The following is a 25,738-nucleotide window of genomic DNA, read 5'->3' as shown; positions in this document are numbered from 1 at the left end:
TGGTCCTCTTTGAAAATGATGAACAACATCTTGTCCTATTAGCTCTAGGACATGTAAGGAAATCGGGGCCACAGAGAGATGTATGAAGGCACTGGTAGATGGCATGCAGCAGAGTTGGGAGGGCTCTTAGAACATGGAATTTCAGAACTCAGAGGACCCTTAGAACATGGAATGCCAGGGTCAGGAGGGATCTTGGAACACAGAATGTCAGAGCTGGGAGGGCCCTTGGAACAAAATACGAGAGCCTGAAGGAACTTTAGAACATGGAATTTCAGCATTGAGAGGAACTATAGGGAGTATTCAGCACAATATTTACATTTTATAGATGAGAAAACCAAAGACCAGAGAGCAAAAGAGATTTGCTCAAGGTTCTGTGCAAGTCAGTGGCAGAGCCTGAACTAGAACCCAGTGGTTCTAGGCAATCCTTTGTGCAAAGAGGAAATCAATAGGAATTTTGTTCCTTTAACTTAAAAAAAAAATGGGAAAAAAATAACTGCAAGAAAAAAATTACATGTACACACACATACACATATATATATACACACATATGCATATCTGTCCCTTCTGATTTCAGCACCTCATTTTTTAAAAATTACATATTTTTCCAATTACATGTAATAACAATTTTTAACATTCTTTATTTAAAAAATTTTTAACATTCATTTTTAAAGAATTTTTATTTTTTCTCAATTCCATGTAAAAACAATTTTTAACATTCACTTTTTATAATGTTTAAGCTCCAGATTCCCTCCCCTCCCCCCTCCTTGAGAAGGCAAGTATTTTGATACAGATTACACATGTACAGTTAGTTAACAATCATTTTTTTAAAATTCTGAGTTCCCCGCCTCTCCCCCCATGAGAAGGCAGGCAATTTGATATAGATTATACATGTGCAGTCATGCAAAATACATTTCCATATGATCAGCACCTGATTTTAGCTTCTTTGATTATATAAAAACAAGTCTCTGAAGAGGAAAATCTTTACATGCCTTCTTCTTCTCCGATCATCAGTCACCTACTGATGACAGGGCCTTGTTTTAGGACAGAGAGGGATAGTCAGGTGAGGAGAGAAGGCCTTAGCTCCATTCTTCCCCCTCCCTCGTTCTATACTATTACTTGGCATGTGCCTGGCCTAGATTTGGGGGTTTAGTCTTCATCCTCACTGGCATATATCCTGGCTTCCCAGAGAGCCGCCTTTGTGTTCTTATGTCGAGTCACCTTTGTGGCTTCCACAATCTACAAGAGAGGAAAGCAGAGTCAGTGAGAAGGGGAAGGTTAGCATTTGGACTAGGGGAGGGGGGGAAGAAGGAAATCCCCTGCCTAGCACAGAGCCTGGCACAGAATAGGCACTTAATGAATGTTTGTTGAAGGAATGATGGCCTGGATTCCCATTTCAGTGACTGTGTAATATCTCAGAAAAAGTACTGAATTTTGAGTCAGAAGACCTGTATTCAAATCCTGGTTCACCACTTAATACTGTGTGTGTGTGTGTGTGTGTGTGTGTGTGTGTGTGTGTGTGTGTGTTCGTCCTTCATTGCTGAAGAAGACTATGCCATCAGAGAAATAATGACATGACTTACACTTGACTTTTGTTTGCAGATCACCAGCCTCACTTCTCCTCCAGAGCCATCTGAATCTAGTGACCAGATATTCATCAGGATGACTGGAGATGACCCAGGAGGAGGCAATTGGGGTTAAGTGACTTGCCCAAGGTCACACAGCTAGTAAGTGTCAAGTGTCAAGTGGTTTGAACTCAGGTCCTCCTGACTCCTGCACTGATGCTCTATCCACTATACCACCTAGCTGCCCTTAATACTTTGTACAGCATGAGACAATTTATTTCTTCCCTCTAAGCCTCAATAAAATATATATTTAAGAACTCATAAAATCAGGTTTAGAGCTGGATGGGACCCCAAGGCAAATAGAGTCGAATCCCCTCATTTGACATATGAGGAAAGTGAGGGACAGAGAAGACTTACCCAGGGTCACATAAGATGGCAAGTATCTGAAGTCAGAATTGAACCTGGGTCTCCCTGACTCCAAAGACATGTTAGCTCAAATCTTCCAATTTTCTTTATATCTAGAAGTTTTCAGTTCATTAACAACACTAACTCCCATTTCTAGATTTCATTCAGATAGGTAATTATCCTTCCTATTTTACAAATGAATGAACTGAGTCCTAGGAATAGGAGAAGGATCAAGGAAAAGGAACAAGTATTCATAGAGCACTTACTTATGCACCAGGCACTATATACATGCTTTAAAAATATTATCTCATTTGAGCCTTACAACAACTCCGTGAAGTAGACGCTGTTATTTTTTCCATTTTACAGTTGAGGAAACTGAGACAAACTGAGGTCAAGTGACTTGCCCAGGGGTCACACAGCTAGTGAATGTATGAGTTCTGATCTGAACCCAGGTCTTCCTGACCCCATGCCCAGCCCTCTATCCAATGCAACACCTAACTGGCTCATGACAGCAAGTGACCTGCCCCCAGGTCACACAGTCAGTTAGTATTAGTAACCCAGATCTCTTGATTCGGAGATCTGCATTCTTTCTACAATATCCTATACTACCTTAGCGAACATTTATTAGGTGCCTGTTGAATGCAAGGACTGTATTACCTCAAGATCTCAGGCTAAAGAAATAATAAGAGCAAAAAATATAAAGTTCTCCACAAGTCAGGGAAGGGAAGAGACTGGACAGAAGGAGCCAAGATTTCTGAGTCAGGGGTTTCTGTGTCTATCTGCAATCCTGGATTGATTCTGTTCCACATATCAAAGAGGACCAGAAATGTATTGATTATTGCACAGTGACTTAGGAGCTGATATTTAAATGCTAGTGTCCTGGTTCCCAGCTCAGGGCTCCTTCCTTCATTCCAGGCTATCTGCTTCAGTCTGTGGCCTGATCAGTCCTCAGACAGGGAGAACTGGACCTCTTACTGCTTCTACAATGTTGATGTAGTAGGGAAAGTACTAGATTTAGAGCTGAGAAGATCTAATCCTGGTTCCACTACTTACTAGCTAGGTGACTTTGAGCAAGGTGCTTTCTCTCTCCATGGGTCTCTCTCTTTTTTGTAAATTGGATTTAATCATTTTTAATCCCTTCTGTTTCTAAATATGGTGATTGTCTGTAACTCTAGCCCCCCGATAGCTGAGAGAGAGATTGATTGGAGGAATGGAAGGGGCAAAGGCCCATCCCTAGAGGAGCTGTCCTTAAAGTCAAAGGGAAGATGGAAGACGAATCTTGGTACTCCAACCCAAGGTAGCACCCTGGTCTCTGTTCCCTTCTGGTATAGCCTAGGTACTGCACCAGTGAAGAGGGAGACTTACCTCTGTGTTGACAGCATCAGAGGTGTCAAGGCCTGCATACTGTAGGGAAGACAAACAGAGATTTCAGGCCCAGTGAGATGTCCCTCACCCCCCAGGGGGCTCTTGGTTTCCTCTTCTCTCCCTAGAGTCATTCCCAGATGGATGGCCACGTAGCAGGTCAGCAAGAAATACTAGTTCTGAGCTTTATCCTCCCAAATCCTTTCCCCACAGATGCTGACAATCTGAGAAAGAAGCTGTGTGGTCACACCCCAGAGGCAATTCTCAGGCTAGATAAGTAAAGCAGGAAAAAGCCTCTCCTTGCTTACAACTTACCCCTACATCCTTCCTCCTCTTCCAGGGCACATCTTCTCGTCTGGGTGTCTGATCTGTCACCTTCCACACCAAGCCTGAGTGGAAGCGGACAGGGGAGAAGGTGGGTGTTTCAGACACAGAATAGCTTCCTGTGATACCTGCAGCAGACACGAAAGAGAAATTGATATTAGCCAAGATCTCAAAGTACTGTAAGCAGATTTCTACCTTTCCCCCTACACCTCTCTCAAATTGCTCTCCTGGGAATAAGGCCAAAATAATAACACTAATTCCCCTTTCTGTAGTATCTTAAGGTTTACTAAACTTCTCTTTTCTAACAACTCAGTGGTGTATTATCTCCATCTGACAGACGAGGAAACTGAGACAAGGAGAAGGGAAGTGATTTGCCTAGAGTCTCACATTTAGCAAGTAGACTCTGAGAAGCAAGGGCAGCTTCCTGCCTTTGAGACTATTCCAAGAAAAGAAGGAAGGAAGGAGGGAAGAAGGGAGAGAGGAAAGAAGAAAGTATTTATTAAGTTACTGTTAGGCACTGTGTTAAACAATCTACAGATATTATCTCCTTTAATCCTCATAACAACTCTTTGAGGCAGGTGCTAGTATTATCCCCATATTACAGTTGGGGAAACTGAGGCAGACAAAAATTAAGTGACTTACCCAGGGCCACAAAGTTGGTAAGGTCCCATCCGAACTTAGATCTTCCTGACTCTAGGTCCAGTGCTTTATCTACTGTGCAATCTAACTGCATCCTGACCCACGTTACTTGTTGTTCAGTCCTGTCTGACTCTTCCTGACCACCATTTGGGGTTTTCTTGACAAAGATACTGCAGTGGCTTGCCATTTCCTTCTCCAGTTCATTTTACAGATGAGTAAACTGAGAAAAATAGGCTTAAGTGAGCCCTGGGTCACACAGGTAATTAGTGTCTGAGGTTGGATTTGAACTCAGGAAGATTCATCTTCCTGACTTCCAGCCTGGTACTCTATCCACTGTGCCACCTAGCTTCCCAAAGACCAACCCAAAGTGGGTCTTACCGCTTTACTCCCACACAGTCTTAAGAGAAACTGGTTTTACAGAGGGGAGGGAAGAAAGGAGCAGAGAAGCAGCTGCCTATCTGGGCTCAGACAAGCTCACCAACAGTCCTAGGAAAGGCTAATTTTTCTGAAGGGATGTAGAGTAGAGAGAGAAGCAGGACCTTACCTGTAGCGTATACATGAGAGGGCCTCTAACAGAAGCCAGGGATGCTGCTTCCTCCCACACTGGTTTCTATGGGCACACACATGCACACTAAGCCCATACATCTCCCTTTCCAAGTCTAAGAACAAGGATGTTACAAGACTAAAGTGGCCTAGCTCAGGGAGCTCTATGTGTTTGGAGTTGAGAGAAAACAATGAAAAGTGAGCTGGAAACTCACAGAACTCAGGAAAACAGAGAATGTGAAAGAAACAGGAAACTGGGGGAAGCTTGAAATGCAGTGGAAAGGCAGACACCAGTGTGAAAAATTAGAGGGAAAAGGGAGTTCCTGATAAGGAGCAAGGCAGGGAGGAAAGAGGAAGACTCAGGCCTGGGAGATAAGGCCCAAGGTTTCACTGGGAACAAGTCCTGCTTCTCACCTGAAGCCATAGATGAGTGCCTGGAGTCTGGACCTTCCCATTCAAAGTGCTGGTCCAGCTCGGTAGCAGGGGAGAAGACTTCTGGGAACAAGGCATTCCTCCTCTCTTCCTCCAGTTCCCTTTCCCTTTGCAGGACACTCTGGATCTCCACCTCCAGCAGGTTAGAGGACTGGGACCTTAGGGGCTTGGTGGGGATGGCCACCTCTTCAATATGGCCCTTGGGCTCCCAGACACGTTGCTGCTGTGGAGCACTTGCCTCCTCTGATGCAGGGGAGGTGATCTTGACCTTCATGGGCTGTAGATGGAAGTAGTTCCGAGGAACTATTCCCTGGCTAGCATTGCCAACACCCTGCTCCTGAACATCCCAGGTCTTTTGAGTGGACTCTTGCCGTGGTGACCTCCATGGCTCCTGCCTTTGAATGGTGGAGGCTTGTGACTTATGTGGCTGTTCTCTGATCTGTTCTCTTACCCAAGATGTCTTTTGTGAGGAGAGTGGAGGTGTGACCACACTTTCCTCCCTCCTGGAGCCCATAGTGTGGCCACCAGAGCCCAGTGAGGAAGATGGTTTGTAGGAAGAGTAAGATGAGAATTCCTTCTTAGTGCTATCTGGGGTCAAGTAAGGCTGATAGGCCTCCAATGGAATGCGACTAATCTTCCTTCCTTCCAGGGTAGCCTTCACTGGGTGGGTGTCAGAAGTCAGACTTAAAATGGAGTCAGAGCTCTGTACTCGTCTTATCTTGAGGGCTTCTTTGGGGACCTCTGAGTCTTTGGCCAGCTGACTTGGGGTGGAGATTCTACTGGCATGATTGGTGGGCTTGGAGAGTTCAGCTTGCCGGCGGTAGTCTTCCTCACGCTTTGTGTCCAGGGCTATCTCTCTCCGAATGTATAAGGATGATGGCCTCCCTGTCTCTTTCCCTTTCTTGGGTGTGGGAGTGATGGCCAGGTTTACCTTGGACAACAGAGGCCTGGCTGGGACCTCCACCAGCTCATCCCTGCTGCCTGATTGCTGCAGGCCCCGCTGCTGCCGAAGATCGTCCTCCCGCTCCTGAGCCCGCCTGATCTCTCTCTCAATGGGTGTCTCTTTTGATCTCTCATGAGGGAGAACTAATTCTGGTGACACCTCCTCAGAGCCCAGAGCCAAAGCACCTGGGCCAGGCCTAGCTCCCTCAGCACTGTCCTTTCCCTGAGCCTTGATGGGAACAGTATAACCATTGGTCAGGTCAACCCTACCAGACCAATAAGATTTGGCATTTTGGTCAACATTGGCCTTGCCTGCTTCAGGTGATGCCCCCATCCTCTGTATGGTTCTTCCCATGGGCTTCTGAGGGGGTTGGGAGTTTGAGGTCAACTTCTCCAAATTCATGAACTGCTTCCGAGCAGCCAAGAAGTTAATCTGCTCCGTATCTATGACATTCTCAGAGTGAGAGGCTGAGGTGGGGAAGAGCTCCTGGCCAGAGTAGATTTTGTCCAGCTCTTCTTGGGAGCTCCAACGAGTGGCCAGTGCAGTGCTCCTCTTTACCACCTGGTCCCGGATGACTGCCTCTCGCTCCCGTTCGAAATCCTTCCTCCTCTTTGGAAAGACATTTTCACCAGGACCCAGGCGGTACATTTGCTGTTCCTCCTCCTCTTCCTCCCCAGAGTACAACTTCCCAGGGTGCCGCTCCTCTGGGTAAGTTCGAAAGGTGTAGGTGGGTCCTGTCTTCATCACCTCTAACTGGGACTTTGAGTCCCAAGCAGGGGTCCACTGGTTGGCATTGTAGTTCTCTGTCAGGACATGATATGTCTCCTTGACCAGGTGGGGCATGGGGACAGTTTCCCGAGTGACAGTCACCATTCGCAGGCCCGAGGTCTCCTCTGGGCTAAACCTGAAGCTTTGGCCACCTGAATCCATTTCATTGATGTTCTTGTCCCAGCTTGGAGACACTGACTCCACGTGAACAATGTCATAGGTATAATGACTTTCCAGGTCAGTTGGCAGGTCACTGACCTTGGATGAGTGGGGAATGCTTAAGATGGGGTACCTGGTCACTCGGTCCATCTTGTTGGGAGTTTCTGTGTCTATCAGCTCCTCCCAAGGCCCTGGACCCTTTGCAAGGCTTGATTCTAGGGCAGTCCACGGACTCTCTCCGTCTAGAAGGGAGGGGCAGCTCTGAGCGCTCTGTGGGACCAGAGGAAAAGGAGAGATTTGTAGGAACATAACATAAGGGGTCATTTGTGCCTTCTTAAGACATCCACCCTATTCACAGAACTACAAAATGCTAGAGTTGCAAGGGCAACTCTGTATGCAGAATACAGATGAGTTTATATTTTATATTAGACTTGAAAATATCTTAGGACCTAGAATGTCAGAGTTGGGAGGGACCTTAGAATGGAAAAAGTCAAAGTTAAGTGGGTCTTTAGAACACAGGAGGTCAGAGCTGGGAGGGCCCTTAGGACATAAAATGTCAGAGCTGGGAGGGCCCTTAGAACACAGAGTGTCAGAGCTGGGAGGGCTCTTAGGACACAGAGTGTCAGAGCTGGGAGGGCCCTTAGAACACTGGATGTCAGAGTTGCCAGACCCTTAGCACACTAATCCAGTCATCTGATCTCAATGCCAAGGTTTAAAGGTCCTGTCCTTACCACCATAGCAGGAATTCTCATCCTTTTTTTGAATGAGCCCTTCATCTCCTCATTCTGACTCTAACCTGGCTCACTCATTATCTATACCATTTTGGTATGTTCTTTGGAACCCCTGCACTATTCCTCAGACATACTTCTCCATCTTCTATCTAAACTACATTCCTTCTCTCCTTGCTTTTCACTCAAACTTCCGTGATTTCATTCTGAGGACACATCCCCCAATGGTAGCCACACCTATGCCTGACTCAGAACACTAGGAGGCTGGGCAGACTCACCCCTCCTTTGACCCTGCTGCCTCCAGAAGTTCTCTCTACCATCATTCCTCAGGCACCTTCCCACTTTTTAGATCCATTCAATCCATTGTGATCAAACCTCCTCATTTATTTTCATTGCCTCCAGAACATCTACTGGTTCTCCTTTGTTCACTGTGACCAGATAACAAATGCCAGCCTCTGTCTGACTTTGAAAGCCCTTCACTATCTGACTGTGGGCCACCTTTCCAGGCTTATCACTCACATGATTCCCCCACATCTAGGGAGGCTCCAGCCAAGTCGCATCAACAAGCATTTCTCTCTCTCTCTCTCTTTCTCTCTCTCTCTCTCTCTCTCTCTCTCTCTCTCTCTCTCTATATATATATATATATATATACACACACACACACATATATATATATACGTATACATATGCACACACACATATACATACACATACACACCCACACACACATGTCCAGGCCCATTGCTAAGCCCTGGGGATACAAAATAAAAAAAAAAAGGCAAAAGACAGTCCCTGTCCTCAAGTTTGCAGTGCTTTACTCCCTGGCCATCTTCTCATCTTTCTGCCAATTGTCTGGTCAATGCTCCTCCCCCTCACCTTTCTATTTCTGGAGTCATAATTAAATCAGTCTCACCATTGCTGTACAGAAGAGTGTGTTAATGTACTATGGTTCCTCTCACCATGCAGTAACTCTCCCAAACAAAAAGTCACTCCCTGGTCCTCTAGGTGAGGGGTTCTTCTCTCAATAGAAATGTAAGCTCCCTGAGGTCAAGAACTGTCATCCCTTTAGTACTAGCATCTCCAGCACTTAGCACAATGCACTTAACAAAGCTTTTTCTTTCATTTATTCATATTCATACCTTTCCTCAGTAGCTGTAAGGTTCATCCAAATGTTGTTCATCATATATCACATTCCCTCTCCCAGCTTCCACCTCAACGCCTTTTCCCAGGTTTCCTCCATGCCTGGAATGCTCTCCCTCCACCTCATAGAATCTCCTCACTCCCTTCAAGGTGAGCTCCTGTCCTTTCCTACAAGAAGTATAGCTGGATCCCTCCATAGCTAGTGTCCTTCTCTCTCTCTCTTAGACACTACTTTGAATACGTTTTGGTTATATGTAACTGTGTCCATCTGGTTTTTCCTCATTAGAATAAGAGGGCAAGGATGGTTTTGGTTTTGCATTTGTATACCAGTGACTAGCACAGTGCACATATTAATGAATGCTTTGAATAAAGGAAGCTTTGTTGCAGCCACAGAAGGAGCTCTTCTAGTTCCTTCCCCCAACATCTTCAATGAGTCCAACATCTTCTAATTCGTGATCTCTACCCCATTCCAAGACTCCTCTCCCCAGGGATTTCAATATTCATATTATTGACCCCTCTGACCCCTCCACTTCTCAATGACTCAACCTCTTGGACTCCAGTGACCTTTCTCCACCCCCACTTCCACCCATCACCACCCTGTGAATCCTCATACCTCGGTAACCCACAATCCACTTTCTCTGCTCCTACTTCAAAACTGTTGGAGAAAACACAAAATGACTTTGAACTGACCTACTCCAGATTCATGACTGGATCCCGACTTCTGCTTATCAATTCTTCTGTTTCGTATTTATCACATCCTTATCACACTTCCAGGCAACAATAATAACTGCCAGTATTTCTGTAGCCCTGGAATGTTTACAAGCATTTTATAAACAGGATCTCATCTAATCCTTATAACAAGTCTGAGAGGTAGATGGTATTAGCAGTCCCATTTACATATGAGGAAATTGAGGCTGGGAGGTTAATTGACTTGCCCAGGGTGACACAGCTAGTAAATGTCTGAGGTAGGATTTGAACTCATATCTTCCTGAGTCCCAGTCCAGTGCTCTACCACTAAGCTACCCTTTGCCCCAACAAGCATTTATCAATCAGTTTGAAAGAAATGATTATTTCTCTCTTATCAATAACCAATTATTAATTGAGATTAAGATTTTTCCTTTTTTATTTTCTCATTCAGAAACTGACCCTTCCGTAGGTTATTCAACCAGCATCTGAAGAACAAGGCTGATGGCGAGATTGGATTTAACATTCTCCTATATCTTGTTGGAGACTTCACCCAACTAGGGAAGCCAGGTAGAAAGAGCTAAAAGAATCCAGTCTAGGTAAATTCTGTCCCATTGTGTTCTATTGAGGCAAGCTGGGGCTGTGAGGGCTGTGGTGGGGTTAGATCCCTTTGTCTAGATTGCCTTAGATTGTCTAGATGGGGGGCGGTCTGGGAGCAAGAGACACATGGTCTGAGTCATCAGAACAGGCCCACCTCTCATTGTAATATTCATTCTCTCATTAAGTGTTAACCAATCAGAGTGATTGCTGCCTGTCAGGAACACCAACCCTTCCAAGGGCGTTATAGGCAAGGAGAAACCTCTATGATTCATTTCTGGTTTACAAGAGAAAGCCATCTTTTTATTTAAGCCACTACATATTTTTATTAATTATTTGCTAGTCATAATTAATAAAATGATGAATTGCCCTCTCAAACTTTTTTATAGGTCATGAATTAATCAATAAGTAAACATTTGTTAATCAAGCCCCGTGCTAAGTGCTGAGGATATAAAAAGAAGTAAAAGACCATCCCTGCCCTCTCCCTCATTACAACCTAATAGGGGAGACAACAGGTAAACCCAGTATATACAAAGCAAGGTGATCTATACCCAGGATAAATAGGAAATAATTAACACAGGAGATCTACTGGAATTAAGAGGGGCTGGGGAAGGCTTTCTGTAGAAGGTGGGATTTTGGTTAGGACTTAAAGGAAGCCAGGGAGGTCAGCAGCTGGATTGGAGGAGGGAGAGCACTCCAGGCATGGAGGACAGCAGAGAGAATGCCCAGAGTGGAGAGATCATGGAACAACTAAGAAACCAGGGTCAGTGGATCTAAGATACGTGTTGGGGAGTCAGGTGTAGGAAGACTGGAAAGGTAGGAAGGGGCTCGTACACCCTAGCATGAAGGGCTTTGAATGCCAAGTAGAACATTTTGTATTTGCTCCTGGAGGCAACAGGGAGTCACTGGAGTTTACTGAGTAGGGTGATGATATGATCAAAACTGTACTTTAGAAAAATCACTTTACTGGTTGAATGGAGGATGGATGGAGGATGAAGAAACTGAGGCAAACAGGATTAAGTGACTTGTCCAAAGTCATATGGTTAGGAATGAAGAGACTTGAGGCAGGTAGGACGCCCGCTCCCCAACATGGAAGCTGTTGCAATAATCCAGGAGTGAAATATGAGGGTCTATACTAGAGCAGTGGCAGTGTTAGAGGAGAGAAGGGGACATATTTGAGAGATGCTGCAAAGGCAAACTCAACAGGTCTTGTTAACAGCTTGAATGTGAGGGATGAGAGATAGTGAGGAGTCCAGGATGACTCATACATTATGAGTCTGAGGGACCGAAGATGGTGTTATTCTCTACAGTAATATGGAAGACTGCTGGGAGGCAGGGGGGCCTTGTGGTATAGATGGCCGGGGAGGGCTTAGAGGGAAAGGTGATGAGTTCTGTTTTGGACCTGCTGAGTTTGAGAGGCCTACTGAACATCCAGTTCCAGATGCCTGAAAGGCAGGTAAGGATTTGAAATTGGACATAAGCAGGGATTGGGGCAGGAAAGGTGGATTTGAGACTCACCAGCTTAGTGATGGTAATTAAATCCATGGGAGCTGATGAGATCACCACCTTAAGTGTTGTGTAAGAAGGAGAGGAGAGTCTGGGACAGAAGCCTGAAGGATACCTCTAGTTAAAGGTTATGGTCTTGAGGAGGATTCAGCACAGAAAACTGAGAAGGAGCAATCTGAGAGGTGGGAGGAGAGAGGTGTGACCTGAAAACTTAGAAAGAAAAGAAAATCATAGAGAGGAGAGTGATCCACAGGGTCACAGGCTACAGAGGTCAAGGAGAATGAGGGCTGGGAAAAGACCACGGGATTTGGCAACTAAGAGCATTAGTAACTTTGGAGGGAGCGCTTTCAGTGGTGATGAGGTTGGAAGTTAAAAGAAGGACAGTGAGAAGGAGGGAAAGTAGGAGGCTCCTACGTAGACAAACTTTCTGAAGTGTTTCGCCACAAGGGGCAGAAGAGATATAGTATGATAGCAAGGATAAAAGAATCAAGCGAGGGTAGACATGTTTTTGCTGTTGGCGTTTAGTCATTTAGGTCACGTCCAACTCCATTTGGGGTTTTCTTGGCAAAGATACTGAATAATTTGCCATTTCCTTCTCCAGCTCATTTTACAGATGAGGAAACTGCGGCAAACAGGGTAAAGTGACTTGCTCAGGGTCACACAGTAAGTGTTTGAGGTCACATTTGAACTCGGGTCTTCCTAAGTCCAGGCACAGCATTCTATCTATTACATCAGATCAGAAAAGAGAGGCATATACTAGTGATCTTGAGAAAGTAAAATGGATGACTTAACAACAAACAGATAAGACATGAAGAGTGAGAAAAATGAGAAGTGAAGGAGGAAACTTAGGGTGTGAGATTGGGGGACTGGGAGGATGGCGGTTAAGAAGTTAAGAAAAGGAGAAGACTTGGAGAGAAAGAAAATGAATTCCGTTTTGGACATGTTGAGTTTAAACTGGCTATAGTACATTCACTTCAAGATGTAGAGAGATAGTTGGAGATGCTAGATTTCAGGTCAGAAGAGAAGCTGTTCAGTCGTTTTCAGCTGTGTCCAATTCTTCGTGACCCCATTTGGGGTTTGCTTGGCAAAGATCCTGGCGTGGTTTGCCATTTCCTTCTCCAGCTTGTTTTAAAGATGAAGAAACTGAAGCAAACAGGATTAAGTGACTTGCCCAAGGTCACACAGTTAGGAAGTGTTTGAGTTTGAATTTGAAGTCAGTTCTTTCTGACTCCACACACCTAGCTGCCCTGAGAATGGAGGGTAGAGCTGGTGAAACAGATCAGAGAATCATCCACATAAGGAAGATAATTGAATCCATGAGAACTGATGAGAGCATCACGCAAAATAGTTATAGAGGGAGAAGGGAAGAGGGCGCAAAATAGAGCCTTGGAAGTAGCCACAGTTAGTGAGAATGAGCCGGATGAAAATCCAGCAAAAAAGACTAAGAAGGAGCAGGCATACAGATAGAGGAGAAAGCAGGGATAGGAAAACCAGGAGGGAAGAGAATAGTAAGTCAAAGAGGATGATGGACAGTATCCAAGGCTGCAGAGAGGTCAGGAAGGGTGAGAACTGAGAAAAGGCCATTGGACTTGGTGACTAAGAGAACATTCACAACCTTAGAGAGACCAACTGATGATGGGTTCAGTCAAATGACGAATTCAGAAGTCAGACTATATAGAGCTAAGAGAGTGAGAGGAAAGGAGCTACTGTAGAGCTTTTCAAGGAGTTTAGACACAAAAGTGGGGAGAAATACCAGACAACTACTGGGATATCTAGAACAAGGGAGGGTTCTTTATAGACTGGGGAGACATGGACATGTTTGGAGGGTGAAAGGGAGAAGCATTTATATAGTACTGACTGTGTGCCAGACACTGTTGCCTCATTTGGACCTCTCAGCACCCTAGTGGACAGGTGCTGTTATTATTCCCATTTACAAAGGAGAACGCAAGGGTTAAGTGACTTACCCAAAGTCACAGAGCTAGTATCTGAGGCCACCCTTGAACTCGAGTTTCCCTAACTCCAGGCTCCAGGTTATTTTAAGGGGTAATCTGCTGGAGAAAATCGGATGAAGTGAGGTCACTTACGCATTGAAACTAGTTTGCCTGGGCTGACTTTCCTGGAGAGTCAGGGCTGAAGGAGAACGGGGTGGGGGGGAAGGCACCTGAGTGACCTGAGCTGATTAAGAGGGGAGAGAAGGGACCTCTCAGCAAATGCCCTCAGTGAAATATGAGGCAAGGTTTTCAGCAGAGAGGGGAGGGAAAGGGAGCTACCCTGGGAGCTTTAAGAAGAAATGAAAGGATCTGGAAACGATTCAGTGTGTGGTGAGTGGGATAGTGAATCCATTAGGGAGTTAGAAAAAGATTTCCTTGTTGTGGTGAAGGCCCCATTGAGATTTTGCAACATAAAGAGAGAAACTGAAGATTATTAGTGGGAGAGCTGGGACAACGGAAGGGCAATCCACTGGAGGAGACAGGACGACCACTGAGTCTCTTCCTTTTCAATCTACCCTTAGGTCTATGACTCTGAAATAGAAGTCACTCGTCCTAACCTCATTTCCAAGCCTGAGGCCCTGCTGTTCCAGATCCCCAAGAGTCATTTCCACTTGGGTGTACTGGAGGCACCTCTAAGTCAATACGTCTAGAACAGAACTCATCATCTCTTCCCCCTTCTGACTTTGCCCTGACGGTGGTATTCAGTCAGCCTCCCATATTCATAACCTTGGGGTTCATCTCTCTCCTTCCCCTCTCCCATCCTCACCCACCCACCCACCTCAGACTGTCAGCTCCCCAAGGGCAGGGCTTCTCTTTTGCCATTCTAGGTATCTTCAGGGCTTCTTACTGAGCCTGGCACAAGATAGCAGCTTAAAAAATATTTACTGACTGACTGACAGCGACCAGGTCTTACTGACTTCATCGTCATAATATCTCCCATCCGTCCTTTCCTTTCTATGGACACCATAACCACTCTAGCTCAGGTCCTTATTACCTCCAACCTGGGTGTTGGGTGTGTCCCGCACTCCAATTTAACCTTCATAATGGTGCCACAACCTTTTTTATGCATAGATCTAGTTCTCCCAGGCTTACTGCTTTGCTCCGAAACCCTCAGCAGCTCCCTATTATCTCCTGGGTACAATTTGAGGAGAGAAAAGGCATTACTAAGGTTACTCTTACACAGGAGTATAGGATGACAGGTTTTTTTTTAAGCATCTCTAATTTGGGGGGGGACACCTCTCTGAGAGTCATAAGGCTCACTAGTGGTAGGCTACCACTACCTGTGCCCCTGACCCTAGACATATCCCCTCTTCCAACCCCACCATGTTCACATTGGAGATCCAACATCCCTTCCTGTTTAGCCAGGGCATCACTGGATATTCCCCAGGGACTTCAGAAATGGATTAACAGTATCATGGGACCTTCAAGAGCCTTGGGTGGGTGCCACCCTCCTTAATGGTTTGTTTTTTTTTTTTTTTACAATTCTAAATTTTTTAGTAGTGTAAAAAATCAAGGCAAAACTATATTTTGGATATAAACTCACAAACAACAACACACTTTGCACTGCTTTAAAAAGATCTCTAATATCTGGTAACATTCAAAGGCATGGAAACATCTTTTCCCCCTTTAGATCAATGAAATATTTTGACCATCACTGGAGTTTCAATCCATATATTTCATAGAAATTCACATATAGGTTACAACTTCAAACACAATGTAGTAGAACTCTATTGTCCACTATAGTTGGGGAAATGACAAGATTTTTTGAAGTCACAGAATTTTACATAAACCCAAATGTCAAAGCTTGATCTAATTGAATAAATCCTCCCCTTTTTTAATAAATGAAAGATCACAGGGGGTTCCAGGGAAGTTAAATGAATTGTTCAAAATCAAAGAAATAGTAAGAAGCAGAAAGGAGATTTGAAGTCAGGTCCTCTGAATCCCAGGACAGGGCCCTTTTTACTATCCCATGATGCCTCCCCATTGGGAAGGGGCAATCAGACACAACTACCCAAGCAGGGAAGTGACTAAGGATGCTGACATTCTTCACATCAAAAAGGAAGTGTGATAAGGTTAGAATACCAGCTAGCATTTACAGAGCTGCAAAGTGCTTTATAGGTCTTATCTCCTTTAGATGTTGACCAAATTCAAGGTCAGGCAGTCTCTTGGACAGTCATCACTGATCTCTCCTACTCTTTCACGAGGTTCTAGTAATCATCCATGGTGGTATCTATCCTTCATTGTCCCTGCTCCCATCCCTGGATGGCTCAGGTTAAATCTTAAGCTTTCCCTAGTTAAAGGTATAACATATCTAATGCTTGTCTGAATCTTGATTTACAAAACAAGAAAGAAAACCTAAACCCCCAAACTCCAGAAGTAACTTGAGATAGGTTTAGAGAAGAGAAATTATTTACCCAGGGCATACAGAGAATACTAGAACCCAGTTCTCTTCATTTCCACTTTTGTTCCTTTCCACCTTGAATGGTGGAATCTGTGAATCTTATCTTGCCTTGGCCCTATCCCAGAGCCTCTCAAGGACATTATCCTATTTGAGTCAGGGAAGTGGGATGATGTTAAAACCCTACTTTATTTACACCCTGCCACCTCATCCCTAGTTTTGACCAGAGCCTAATTATGACTTTCCAACTACAGTCTTTCTCCAAGGCCTACCAATCTGTGCCAACAAAGGGTACAAGTGGAAATCTGTCCTCCCTTCCCTCCTCTCCCTGTTTTATTGATGGAGATGGAAGCCTCAAGCAGGAAAGTAGAGATAAGAATGACTAAAACTGACATCTATACAGCTGGTTGAGTTTTTAAAGTCTCCTCCCTCTCTCAAACCTTCCTTCCCTCCTTGTGTCCATCAGTCTGTCTCTCTCATTTAATTCTCATATTACCCTTGGGAGAGAGGGAATAAGAACTGAGGTGGTGGAACTGGGAAGGGAAACTCTTCCCTGGGTCTCATTTTACCTCCCAAGGATGAATGACTACCTTCGGAGATCCCTGGCATCCCCACACAATTGTCACTGCCTTCCTTCTCTGTTCATCTTTCCCAAACAGGAGCAGGAGACTTGAAGATCCTGAGAGACAGACCAGAAGCCAAAAGGCCTAGATTCTATTTCAGCTTTGCCCAACTCATCATGTAACCTTAGCCTCGATTTCTCCATCTGTCCAATGGAGCTAGGGTTAGAAATCCGCCTCTTTCATTTTCAGCTTACCCAAAGCCACAGGTGATTTTTTTCAGTCCAATGGTAAGATTTCATATTTATTCCTATTAAAGTCCATTGTATTAGATTTGGCCCATCGTCCTAAGTTGTTGAGACTTTTTTGGATTCTGACTGAGTCTTCCAATTGTATTAGCCATCCCTCTGGTCTCTGCAAATTTGATAAGTATGCCATTTTTACCTTTATATAATTAATTGACAAAAAATGTTGACTAGTACATGGCTGAAGCCAGAGCCTTAGGGCATTCCACTAGAGACATACCATGAGGCTGATACTGATCCATTAATAATTTGGGCCTAACCAGCTCCATAGTTCTAAATCCACCAAGCCATCATCTAAGTCAATTTCTAGTACACATCTCTCCACTTTTACTCATGGGAGTTCATCAAATACCTCAATTATATCTATCAGATTAGTGACCAGATTAGAATTATTACTATAAAGCACTATAGTTCATGGCACACAGCAGGCCTTTAATAAATGCTTATATCCTTCCCCTTCTTTGGAAAAGGAAACAAGGTTTGCTTACTGTGTTGTTGTTCAGTCTTGTCTGACTCTTCATGATCCCATTTGGAGCTTTCTTGGCAAAGATACTAAAGTGATTCGCTATTTCCTTCTCTAGCTCATTTTACAGATGAGGAACCGAGGCAAACAGGGTTAAGTGACTTGCCCAGGGTCACATAGCTAGGAAGTTTTGAGGCCAAATTTGAAGTCACTAAGGTGAGTTCAGTGCTCTGTGCACCATGGCACCACCTCGCTGCCCTTTGCTTACTATGACTTGTTTTTAATGAATCTGTGTAGGGTCCTGATGACTGCCACTTAAAAAAACAATAAAGACTTTTTCAAATTCCATCATAGACTCTGGCTCTGAGTAAGCTCTTCTAAAACCGCACCCAGTTTCCCATCACCCAGGGTCAAGTTAAGGGTTGAAGCACCTACAGAAGCCAAGGAAGTCCGCAATAGAGCAGATAGAGTCCAAGGAGTGAGTAATAAGGAAAAAAGTCCTGGAAAGAATTGCCACATGAGTCAGACTATTTCTGAGACTAAGACTGAGAAAGAAACTGATAGTGAGGAAACCCTGAATGAAGACAACACCTCCTATCTCTGCCTTTGGTGGGCTGTCCCCAGGGCTCTTCCTCCTCTCCTCCTCCTCTTGGCATCTCTGACTTTACTTCAAGACCTGGTTCAAGCTCCCACCCTCAACGTGAAACCTTTTCCTAGTCTATAGGAAAGAAAGGAGGGAGAAGGAAGGAAGGAAGAAGGAAGGAAGAGAAAGGAAGGGAATAAGCTTTATTAAGAGTCTATTATATGCCAGGTACTATGCTAAGCCCTCTACAAAAATTATCTCATTTGATCTCCACAACAAGCCTTGGAAACTGAGGAAAATAAGTTTAAATGACCTGTCCATAGTCACACAGTTAATAATAAGTAGCTGGGGTTGGATTTGAATTCAGGTTTTCCTCACTCCAGGCCCAGTGCTCTATCCACTGTACCCATCCAGTTACCAATGGTGCCATCCAACCCCTGAAATGTCTTTGCATTCATTTTATATATGTGGGTGTGTGTTATATATTATATATGTGTTACATATTTTATGCTGTATATACTTATATACAATACTGTATACATGTTATCTCCCTCCATTACAAGTAAGCTCCTTGAAGGCAGGGACTCTTTCATGTTTGCCTTTGCATCCTGGCACTTTAGCAGAGTGAGGGGCATATAGTAGTCCCTTAATAAATGCTTGTCAATTGCATGTTGATAGACTAATGCCTGCTCTGTACTTGGCCCCTGCCTAGGCTAGTTTACACTGAGCAGGAGACAAATGTATCAGACTTGGCCCTTATCCTCAGGGATCTGAGTGGAACATTGACCTTCCTAGTGGGAAGGAATATTCAGCAAGTTACAGAATTCCAGAATTGGAAAGGGTCCCTAGCAGTCTTTAGTCCAATCCTAAATGCCAAAAGAAACCCTCAAAGAACCACCCAACAAATAGTTTCACAACTTGTCTGAAGACCTTCAAGGAAGGAGAACCCACCTGTCAAGGCAGGTCATCCCCTTTCTGGAAAGATCTAATTTTTAGATAGTGAGGTCAAGGCCTAGTTACCCTAACTCCTCTCTTACTGAAACTAGGTCTGACAAGTATTTATGGCCCAAGGGCCATATTTCAAACTTGTTATCTCTTTCTTGAAACTGGCCACCATCCAGGAAGGGTCAAAGATCTCTTGGGAAGCCAGACCTGGATGCCAACAAGTGCCACCACCCACAGAAACTTCATATAGCCATGGCCTCTCCCTTCCACCTCTCCCCCTGGCTCCCAAGACAGAACCTTGGAACCAAGGAAAACAAACATGCCGGAGATCCACCCAAAGGCTCATCTTGGAAACTCACTGACTTTGGATCTCATATCTGCCCCATTGGAAGTCATCCTCTATTGTTTTCCTGGTCAGTCCTGGACCTCTTTTCCTCCCAAAGCCAGTTTAAGTTTTACATCTTCCAGGAAGCTATAGATTGAGAGCTGAAAGGGAACTTGGAGGAAGGCTTATCAAGGTAAAGAATGAGGCCCAGAGAGGTTAATTTGTCTGCGATTGCACAGTTAGTCAGTGACAAAGCTGAGATTTGAACTGAGGTCATCTGATGTAGATAGAGTACCACCCCTGGAGTCAGGAGGACCTTAGTTCAAATCTGACCTTAGACACATACTAGTCACTTAACCCTGATTGCCTCTCACCTCCAGTACCAGTACTTCCTTCTACTGACTCCTGCTGAGGTGTCTTTGAAAGAACAGCAAACAACAAAATATATGTTGCTGTATTTGTAAGAATTAGAAGAAGACTGCGGGGGAAGGGGACAGAGAAGAGAGAAAAGGAAAAAAATGGATTTGAAGTCAGAAGACCTAATTTGAATTCTCACTCTAAATCTACTTGTATGACCTTGGACAAGTCCCTGTACCTCAATGTATCTCAGTTTTCTTCTCTCTGAAATGAGGGGATTGTTTTTTGTTTGTTTGAGGTAATCAGGGTTGTGACTTGCCCAGAGTCACACAGCTAAGAAGTGGATAAGGCCAAATTTGAACTCAGATCCTCCGGATTCTAAGGCCAGTGCTCTATCTACTGCACCACCTAGGTGCCCCTATGTCCACTTAAAAAAAATTAATTTTTTTTAGGGAACAAGCATTTGCTTTTCTTCTCATTCCCCTCCCCCATATCTATACATAAAGTCTGTACATTTCTTTTTAGCTCCAAAACCAATGATTAACCACATTAACCCCTGACCTCAGTCCCAACCACAGACCACAACTCTTAGCGCTGACCCTGATTCTGTCTTGCCTCTAAGCCCCTCAGAATCTCTCTCTCTCCCTCCCTCCTTCTCTTTCTCCTTTTCTCTCTCTCCTCTCTCTCTTAGCCACAAGACTTTGGATCCCTCACTGTGGCCTTTAACTTTTGCTAAAGCCTACAACAGCTTGGCAACCCCAACCTGGTTTCCCAAGGACAAGGCCTTGCATTTAAGGAGACATCATTCAGCCACCAGAGTGAGCACCAGGTCACAAATCTGACCAAAATTTCACAGACCATCTAACCCTGCCTTGCCTCGCCTCAGCTCACTAGGTCCAAGGAGGAATCCTACCTACAGGCTTGTATGTTTACTAGTGAAGACTGAGGCCAGGAGAGGGTATGAAGGCTATGCTGGGGATGTGTATGGATTTAGGAGCAGCTGGGCCATGCTGATAAGCCACTGCCCAGAAGACAAAGAGGAATTCCAAGAACCCCCTGCCCCTTCTGGTCCCCAGTGAAAGGGGAAGCCTCGGTTTCTTTACCTTAAAATAGGCAAATCCTACTAGATGACTTCTAAGGTCTCTTTCAGCTTTGACATTCTGTGTTTCTAGTTTTAAGGTTTTTCCAGTTCTAACATTCAACATGTTTAGATACTTTTTTTTAAAAGTTGTGATATTTGGTCTTGTTTGTCTAGGGTCCTTTCTGGCTCATTCAACAGTTTTTTATTTTTTTGTTCTGACTGAGTGTTCTGACATTCCGTGTTCTGTGTCCTGAGAGATACTCCCAGCTCTGCTATTCAGTATTCTAAGGTCATAGTCTCAGCACTGATATTTTATGTTCTAAACATCCTTTCCAGACTAGACATTCAGTATCCTAGCAGAGCAAATCCTACCATCTAAAGAGGCCTCCTGGGCCAAGCTGTATCTGAATGAGGTTTTTTTCCCTCTAGAAAGTAGCCACTAAACAAGGGTCTGCCTGAAGGCCACCAGTGAGGAGGCCCCCATTTCTTGAAGCACCATGCTCCACTTTTGAAATATTTCTCCCCGTTGGGAAGTTTCTCCTCATGTAGAGTGGATAGGGAGTTTCTGGCCTCAGAGCTAAGACAGGACAGCCTGAAGGGGAAGAGGAAGAGGAGAGACATGGAAATCCTGCCCTGATCCCTAGAGACACTCAGCCAGGACAGTATGGTACAGTGGATAGAGCCCTAAATTTGGCAACAGATGACCTGGGTCCTAGTCTCGAATCTAGTGCGTACTACCTCTGTGGATAAGCCCCTTTCCCGTGCTGGGACTTTTTCTTCAACTGTAAGATTAAAAAGGTTGGACTAGACCATCCCTACTGTCCTTTTCAGCTTAAAACTATATTTTAAGTACTCCCACTTACACGTAGAAGGATGATCCCATGCAAACTCTCCTGTTTACACAATGTCCCGTCTCCTTCTACACCCTTCCCATACAATCTCATACTCAGACATACGTTTACGCAGATACACTCTCCAAATACACCTTCCCCCACACAAACACATTTATACTCACAGTCAGAAACACTGTTCAGACTTAAACACAAACATATTCATAGACCCATGCACAGAATTAGGAAATTTAGAACTGGAAAGGGCATTTAGCAATCATGAACTCCAACCCTTTAGGTACACAGAGATGTACACATACACATACCCTCACAGAAACACATAAGGACTACTACCGATCATATAATCTCACCCTCACTGGCACACACAGAAACAATCATTACCCCACCCCCTCCATCTCTCCATAGCCCCAATATGCCAGGGGTCCTCTCCTCCCTTTCAGAAACTCACTTACCAACCCTGAGCTGGGTCCCTCTGCTCCTCAGGTACCGCTGGCTCAATGTCCCTGGCCAGAAATGACCAAATGACCACTCCCAGCTTGGCCTAGCCCCAATCACCCTCCCTGGGCCCCACCCCAGCTACTCAGGTTGCCAGGGAGGGGAGCAGGTGTGGCCTGAGAGCCTAGCTCCCCTGTTCCCCTGCCCCGCCCCTCTCAGGGGCTCCTGAAACAAAGTCCAGGTCCCGCTGGGCAGGAGGGGCTAGAAAGATGATATCTCCCCCCCGACTTCAGGTGGGCAGAATTCAAGCGCTGGGGTGGGCACAATGCCCAATGCCAAGGCTTTTCAGCAGCTGGGGCCCTGTGGGGTCAGCCCTTGGCCCCCATAGGCCCCAGGTGATCTTATCCTCGCTCTTGCCTCCAGGCTTGCAGAACAGGCTTTATTCAGAGCTTGTCAGGGGCTGAATAGTACATGGAAATTGTTGGGATCACAGATTCTGAGCTGGAAAGAACCTCAGAAATCGCATAGTCCAACGTCCTGATTTTATAGATGAGGAAGTGGAGGGCCTAAAAAGAAGGGATTTTTCCAAAGGCACTCTGACCTGAAAGCTCTCAAAAATCCAGGGGCTTCTGAGTCCCAGAATCACACACCAGGAGGACCCTCAACCATGGAATCCAACCTAGATCCCTGCGCCAGACTTCCATGAAAATCCCTGACAAATGGCCTTGCAACCTCTATTTGAAGACCCCTGGTGATGTCGAACTCACTACCACCTGAGGTAGTCTGTTCTACTTTGGGATATCTCTAATTCTTTGTAAGCCCTGTCTTATAGAGAGCCACCTTACCCATCCAGGGGACATGCTTCCACTTCTCTGGACCTGATTCCCTCCCTTCCCATTCAAAGCCACCTTCTCCCTAACCCTCTGTCTGTGGATTCTGTGTCATCTGGATTCTTGTAGGTCTCTCCTGGACCAGCAGAGAGAAGGACAGGTACAGCTGATAGTGGCTTTGGAGACACCTGGAAGACAACATTGGGGTGGGGCAAAGAAGATGTGGAGATAGATAGGGTTTACTCCTGGCTCAGCCTCCCCCTCATGCTGGGATTCTTTTAAGTGTTTCTCTCCTAGCCTCAGCTTCCCCACCTTTAAAATACAGAAGCTGAATTTCATAAGGCTCTGAAGGCCCTCCTAGCTCTGACACTCTTTGTTCTAAAGGCCCTTCTGGCTCTGACACTGTGTTCTAAGGGCCCTCCCAGCTCTGACATTGTGTTCTAAAGGCCCTTCCAGCTCTGACACTCTGTGTTCTAAGCACCCTTCTGACTCTGACACTGTGCTCTAAGGGCCCTCCCTGCTCTAACACTCTGTGTTCTAAGAGCCCTTCTGACTCTGACACCCTGTGTTCCAAGGGCCTTTCCAGGTCTGACATTTTATGTCCTAGGGGCCCTCCCAGCTCTGACATTATGTACTCTAAGGGAACCAAAGGTTGGTCTGCCTTCCAGAAACCAAACAGACCCATCTCTGTCTGGCTGCTTCCACTTTCCATAGTTCTTTGCCATCCAGCTTAACTTTCACAACCACTCTGTACAGGAGGCATGGGAGGTATAATTATTCTTGCCTTATAGAGGGGGTCCAAAGAGAAGAAGGGACTACAGTCGCTCAGTAACTAGTCAGCAGAGGCAGGCTATGCCACTTCTAAAGTCAAGGTCTGGACTTGGAGAGTGTAGGGCTCAAGGAATCCAGGCAGCAGAAATGATAGTGATTTGGTGGCTGGTGGAGAGGAGGGTGTTGTTGGGGAAGGCGGGGGAACAGTGGGGCTCCTACCTGAATCTTGGTTGTGGTGCTGAGCACCTGCCACGGATGGGGGTAGCTCAACATTGAGGGGAAACGGCTTGGGCTTGGTCTAGATCAGGTCAGGGCCAGTGGGCACCCGGGGCCCAGAGATCAGTCTGGAGGAAGGGGACAAAGAAAAATCCAGGGTCTATTTTACATACCTTCTTTCATTGTCTTTTCACCACATCCCCAGGAGGGAAGGAGATGAGGTACACAAGCAGTACTTCCCTCCCCTTAGGCACTCTTCAGGACCAGCCCTCCAGGAACCCTCCCCTTCCCCATTCTGGTTCTTCATAAATGAATGTTTCCATTGCTTTCTGATTTGGGGGCAGGTACAGTTACCCTCATTCCACAGATAAGGAAAACTTAGGTGTTGAGAAGTGACTTGGCCAAGGTCACTCTGCAAGTTGTAAGACAAGTGTGACACACTAACATAATATTATATATATAATATATATTAATATCTGTACATTAATATATATATAGTTAGGATACAATAGCTAACATTTACATAGCACTTACAGTATGCCATGCATTGTGCTAAGCACTACACAATTATTTTTATTGCACCAGGACTCCTGACTTCCCCTACCAAGGGGCTCTTTCCTACATCCAGTTTTACCTCCTCAAACACCTTCCCATCACCCCCAATCCTATAAAACCATGACTCCTTGATCCTTATCTCACGCAGAGTATCCCAATGACCTAGGATTGGAAGAATAGCCAGTCTGGGGAGACCCAGAATAAAGGAACCAGTTCCCAAATGGATGCCATGATTCCCAAAACAAGAAGGAACCAAATAGACCAATTTGTCCAGTCCTTCTGCAAACAGGTATTCATCCACCTCACCACTCTTGGCCTGCTTCCTCATATGTTAAACCAAGGGTATAGGCTAGCTGACCTCCAAGGTCCCATCTTGGGACCTCTAAATCGAAGGCCCTTTGAGTCTAAATCTCTGTACAATTCCCTTTCCCCTTCCACTAGATCAAGTCTAATTAAGACCTCAGCTGTCTTTTCTCACATCATGGCCAGGACACCTTCTTTAAAAGCTGCTGCTTAGAAGGGGATCCTCAGAAATGTTTTCTCCCAGATCTCCACCAGCCTGGCCCTCACCCACTTTCTTCCCTATGTAACTCTACTGGCCCATTTCCTCTTCAAAACAGGAACTGAAGTGTTCGTCTCCCCACAGCAACCAGGTGAGAGTGTATCCTGGGCAGATCATCTATAAGGAAGGAGCTGGGGGAAAGAGATGAGGATAGGACCCCATCTGGAAACCAGATCATATCCATGGATGGACCAGGAAAGTCGCAGGGAGACACGTTCCCCATCTGGAATCTCCAGATAACATTGATGAATAGTTTAGTTAATGAAAAATCAGGGAAGACCCTATTCCTCTCCTGCCCCCTAGTCCCCACCCCCCAAAGCCCTCAAGTCTTAACCTCGACACCATTCTCAACCTTTCTAAAAGTGAAAGTTTTGCTTTGGACAGGGGAGAAAAGGGGTTGGAATTCATGGCTCAGGTCTAAACTCACCTGTCTTGTGGGTGAGTCTTCCTAGACTGGGAATAAACTGGGGTCCTTCTATGAGCCCCACATTTGTACCCAGCTCCCACTCGAAAAACTGAGACCCTGAAGTGGCCTGGAGCAAGCCTCCAGGAAGATGTTAAGTGTGGCCCAAAGAGCCACATGGATCTTGCGTCAGCAGCTATAGCCATCAGCCACCTCATTTTATGACTTTATCACCAGGGCTCCGGTCAGGACACACCCACCAGCATGGGGCCCCAGGAGCCAGCTGCCTGGGGTGCTGCCTCCTTCAGGAAGCTC

The 25,738-nt window shown here is 45.3% G+C and overlaps 1 protein-coding gene across 3 annotated transcripts; it reads right to left on the bottom strand.

The window, feature by feature from the left end:
* Window positions 1-618: 618 nt before the first annotated feature.
* MISP (mitotic spindle positioning) lies at window positions 619-25,680 on the bottom strand. 3 transcript variants are annotated; one of them, XM_072601738.1, is made up of 5 exons: window positions 23,907-25,680; window positions 5,250-7,407; window positions 3,645-3,781; window positions 3,333-3,371; window positions 619-1,236 (listed from the first exon to the last, which is right to left on the bottom strand). In XM_072601738.1, exons 1-5 carry the CDS (start codon window positions 23,958-23,960, stop codon window positions 1,147-1,149), a joined length of 2,478 nt encoding a protein of 825 aa, XP_072457839.1. In that variant the 5' UTR covers window positions 23,961-25,680; the 3' UTR covers window positions 619-1,146. The 3 variants fall into 3 exon arrangements, with proteins under 3 accessions (XP_072457839.1, XP_072457840.1, XP_072457841.1); XM_072601739.1 differs by lacking the exon at window positions 23,907-25,680 and adding an exon at window positions 22,104-23,882; XM_072601740.1 differs by lacking the exon at window positions 23,907-25,680 and adding an exon at window positions 9,696-9,795.
* Window positions 25,681-25,738: the final 58 nt, after the last annotated feature.

Source organism: Notamacropus eugenii, chromosome 4 (genome assembly GCF_028372415.1).
Source record: "Notamacropus eugenii isolate mMacEug1 chromosome 4, mMacEug1.pri_v2, whole genome shotgun sequence".
In the NCBI taxonomy this organism is placed as follows: domain Eukaryota; kingdom Metazoa; phylum Chordata; class Mammalia; order Diprotodontia; family Macropodidae; genus Notamacropus; species Notamacropus eugenii.
The sequence above is the reverse complement of the archived record's forward strand: the minus strand, read 5'-3'. Positions and strand labels throughout refer to the sequence as shown.

Bases quoted from the DNA above. Each gene is read 5' to 3' on its own strand.
- MISP (XM_072601738.1), bottom strand. From the start codon at position 23,960: ATGTTGAGCTACCCCCATCCGTGGCAGGTGCTCAGCACCACAACCAAG. The intron at 3,372-3,644 runs GTAAGTTGTAAG...TCTTCCCTACAG, and splicing joins AGAGGAGGAAGGATGTAGGG to TATGCAGGCCTTGACACCTC. The intron at 1,237-3,332 runs GTAAGTCTCCCT...CCTCTCTTGTAG, and splicing joins CTGATGCTGTCAACACAGAG to ATTGTGGAAGCCACAAAGGT.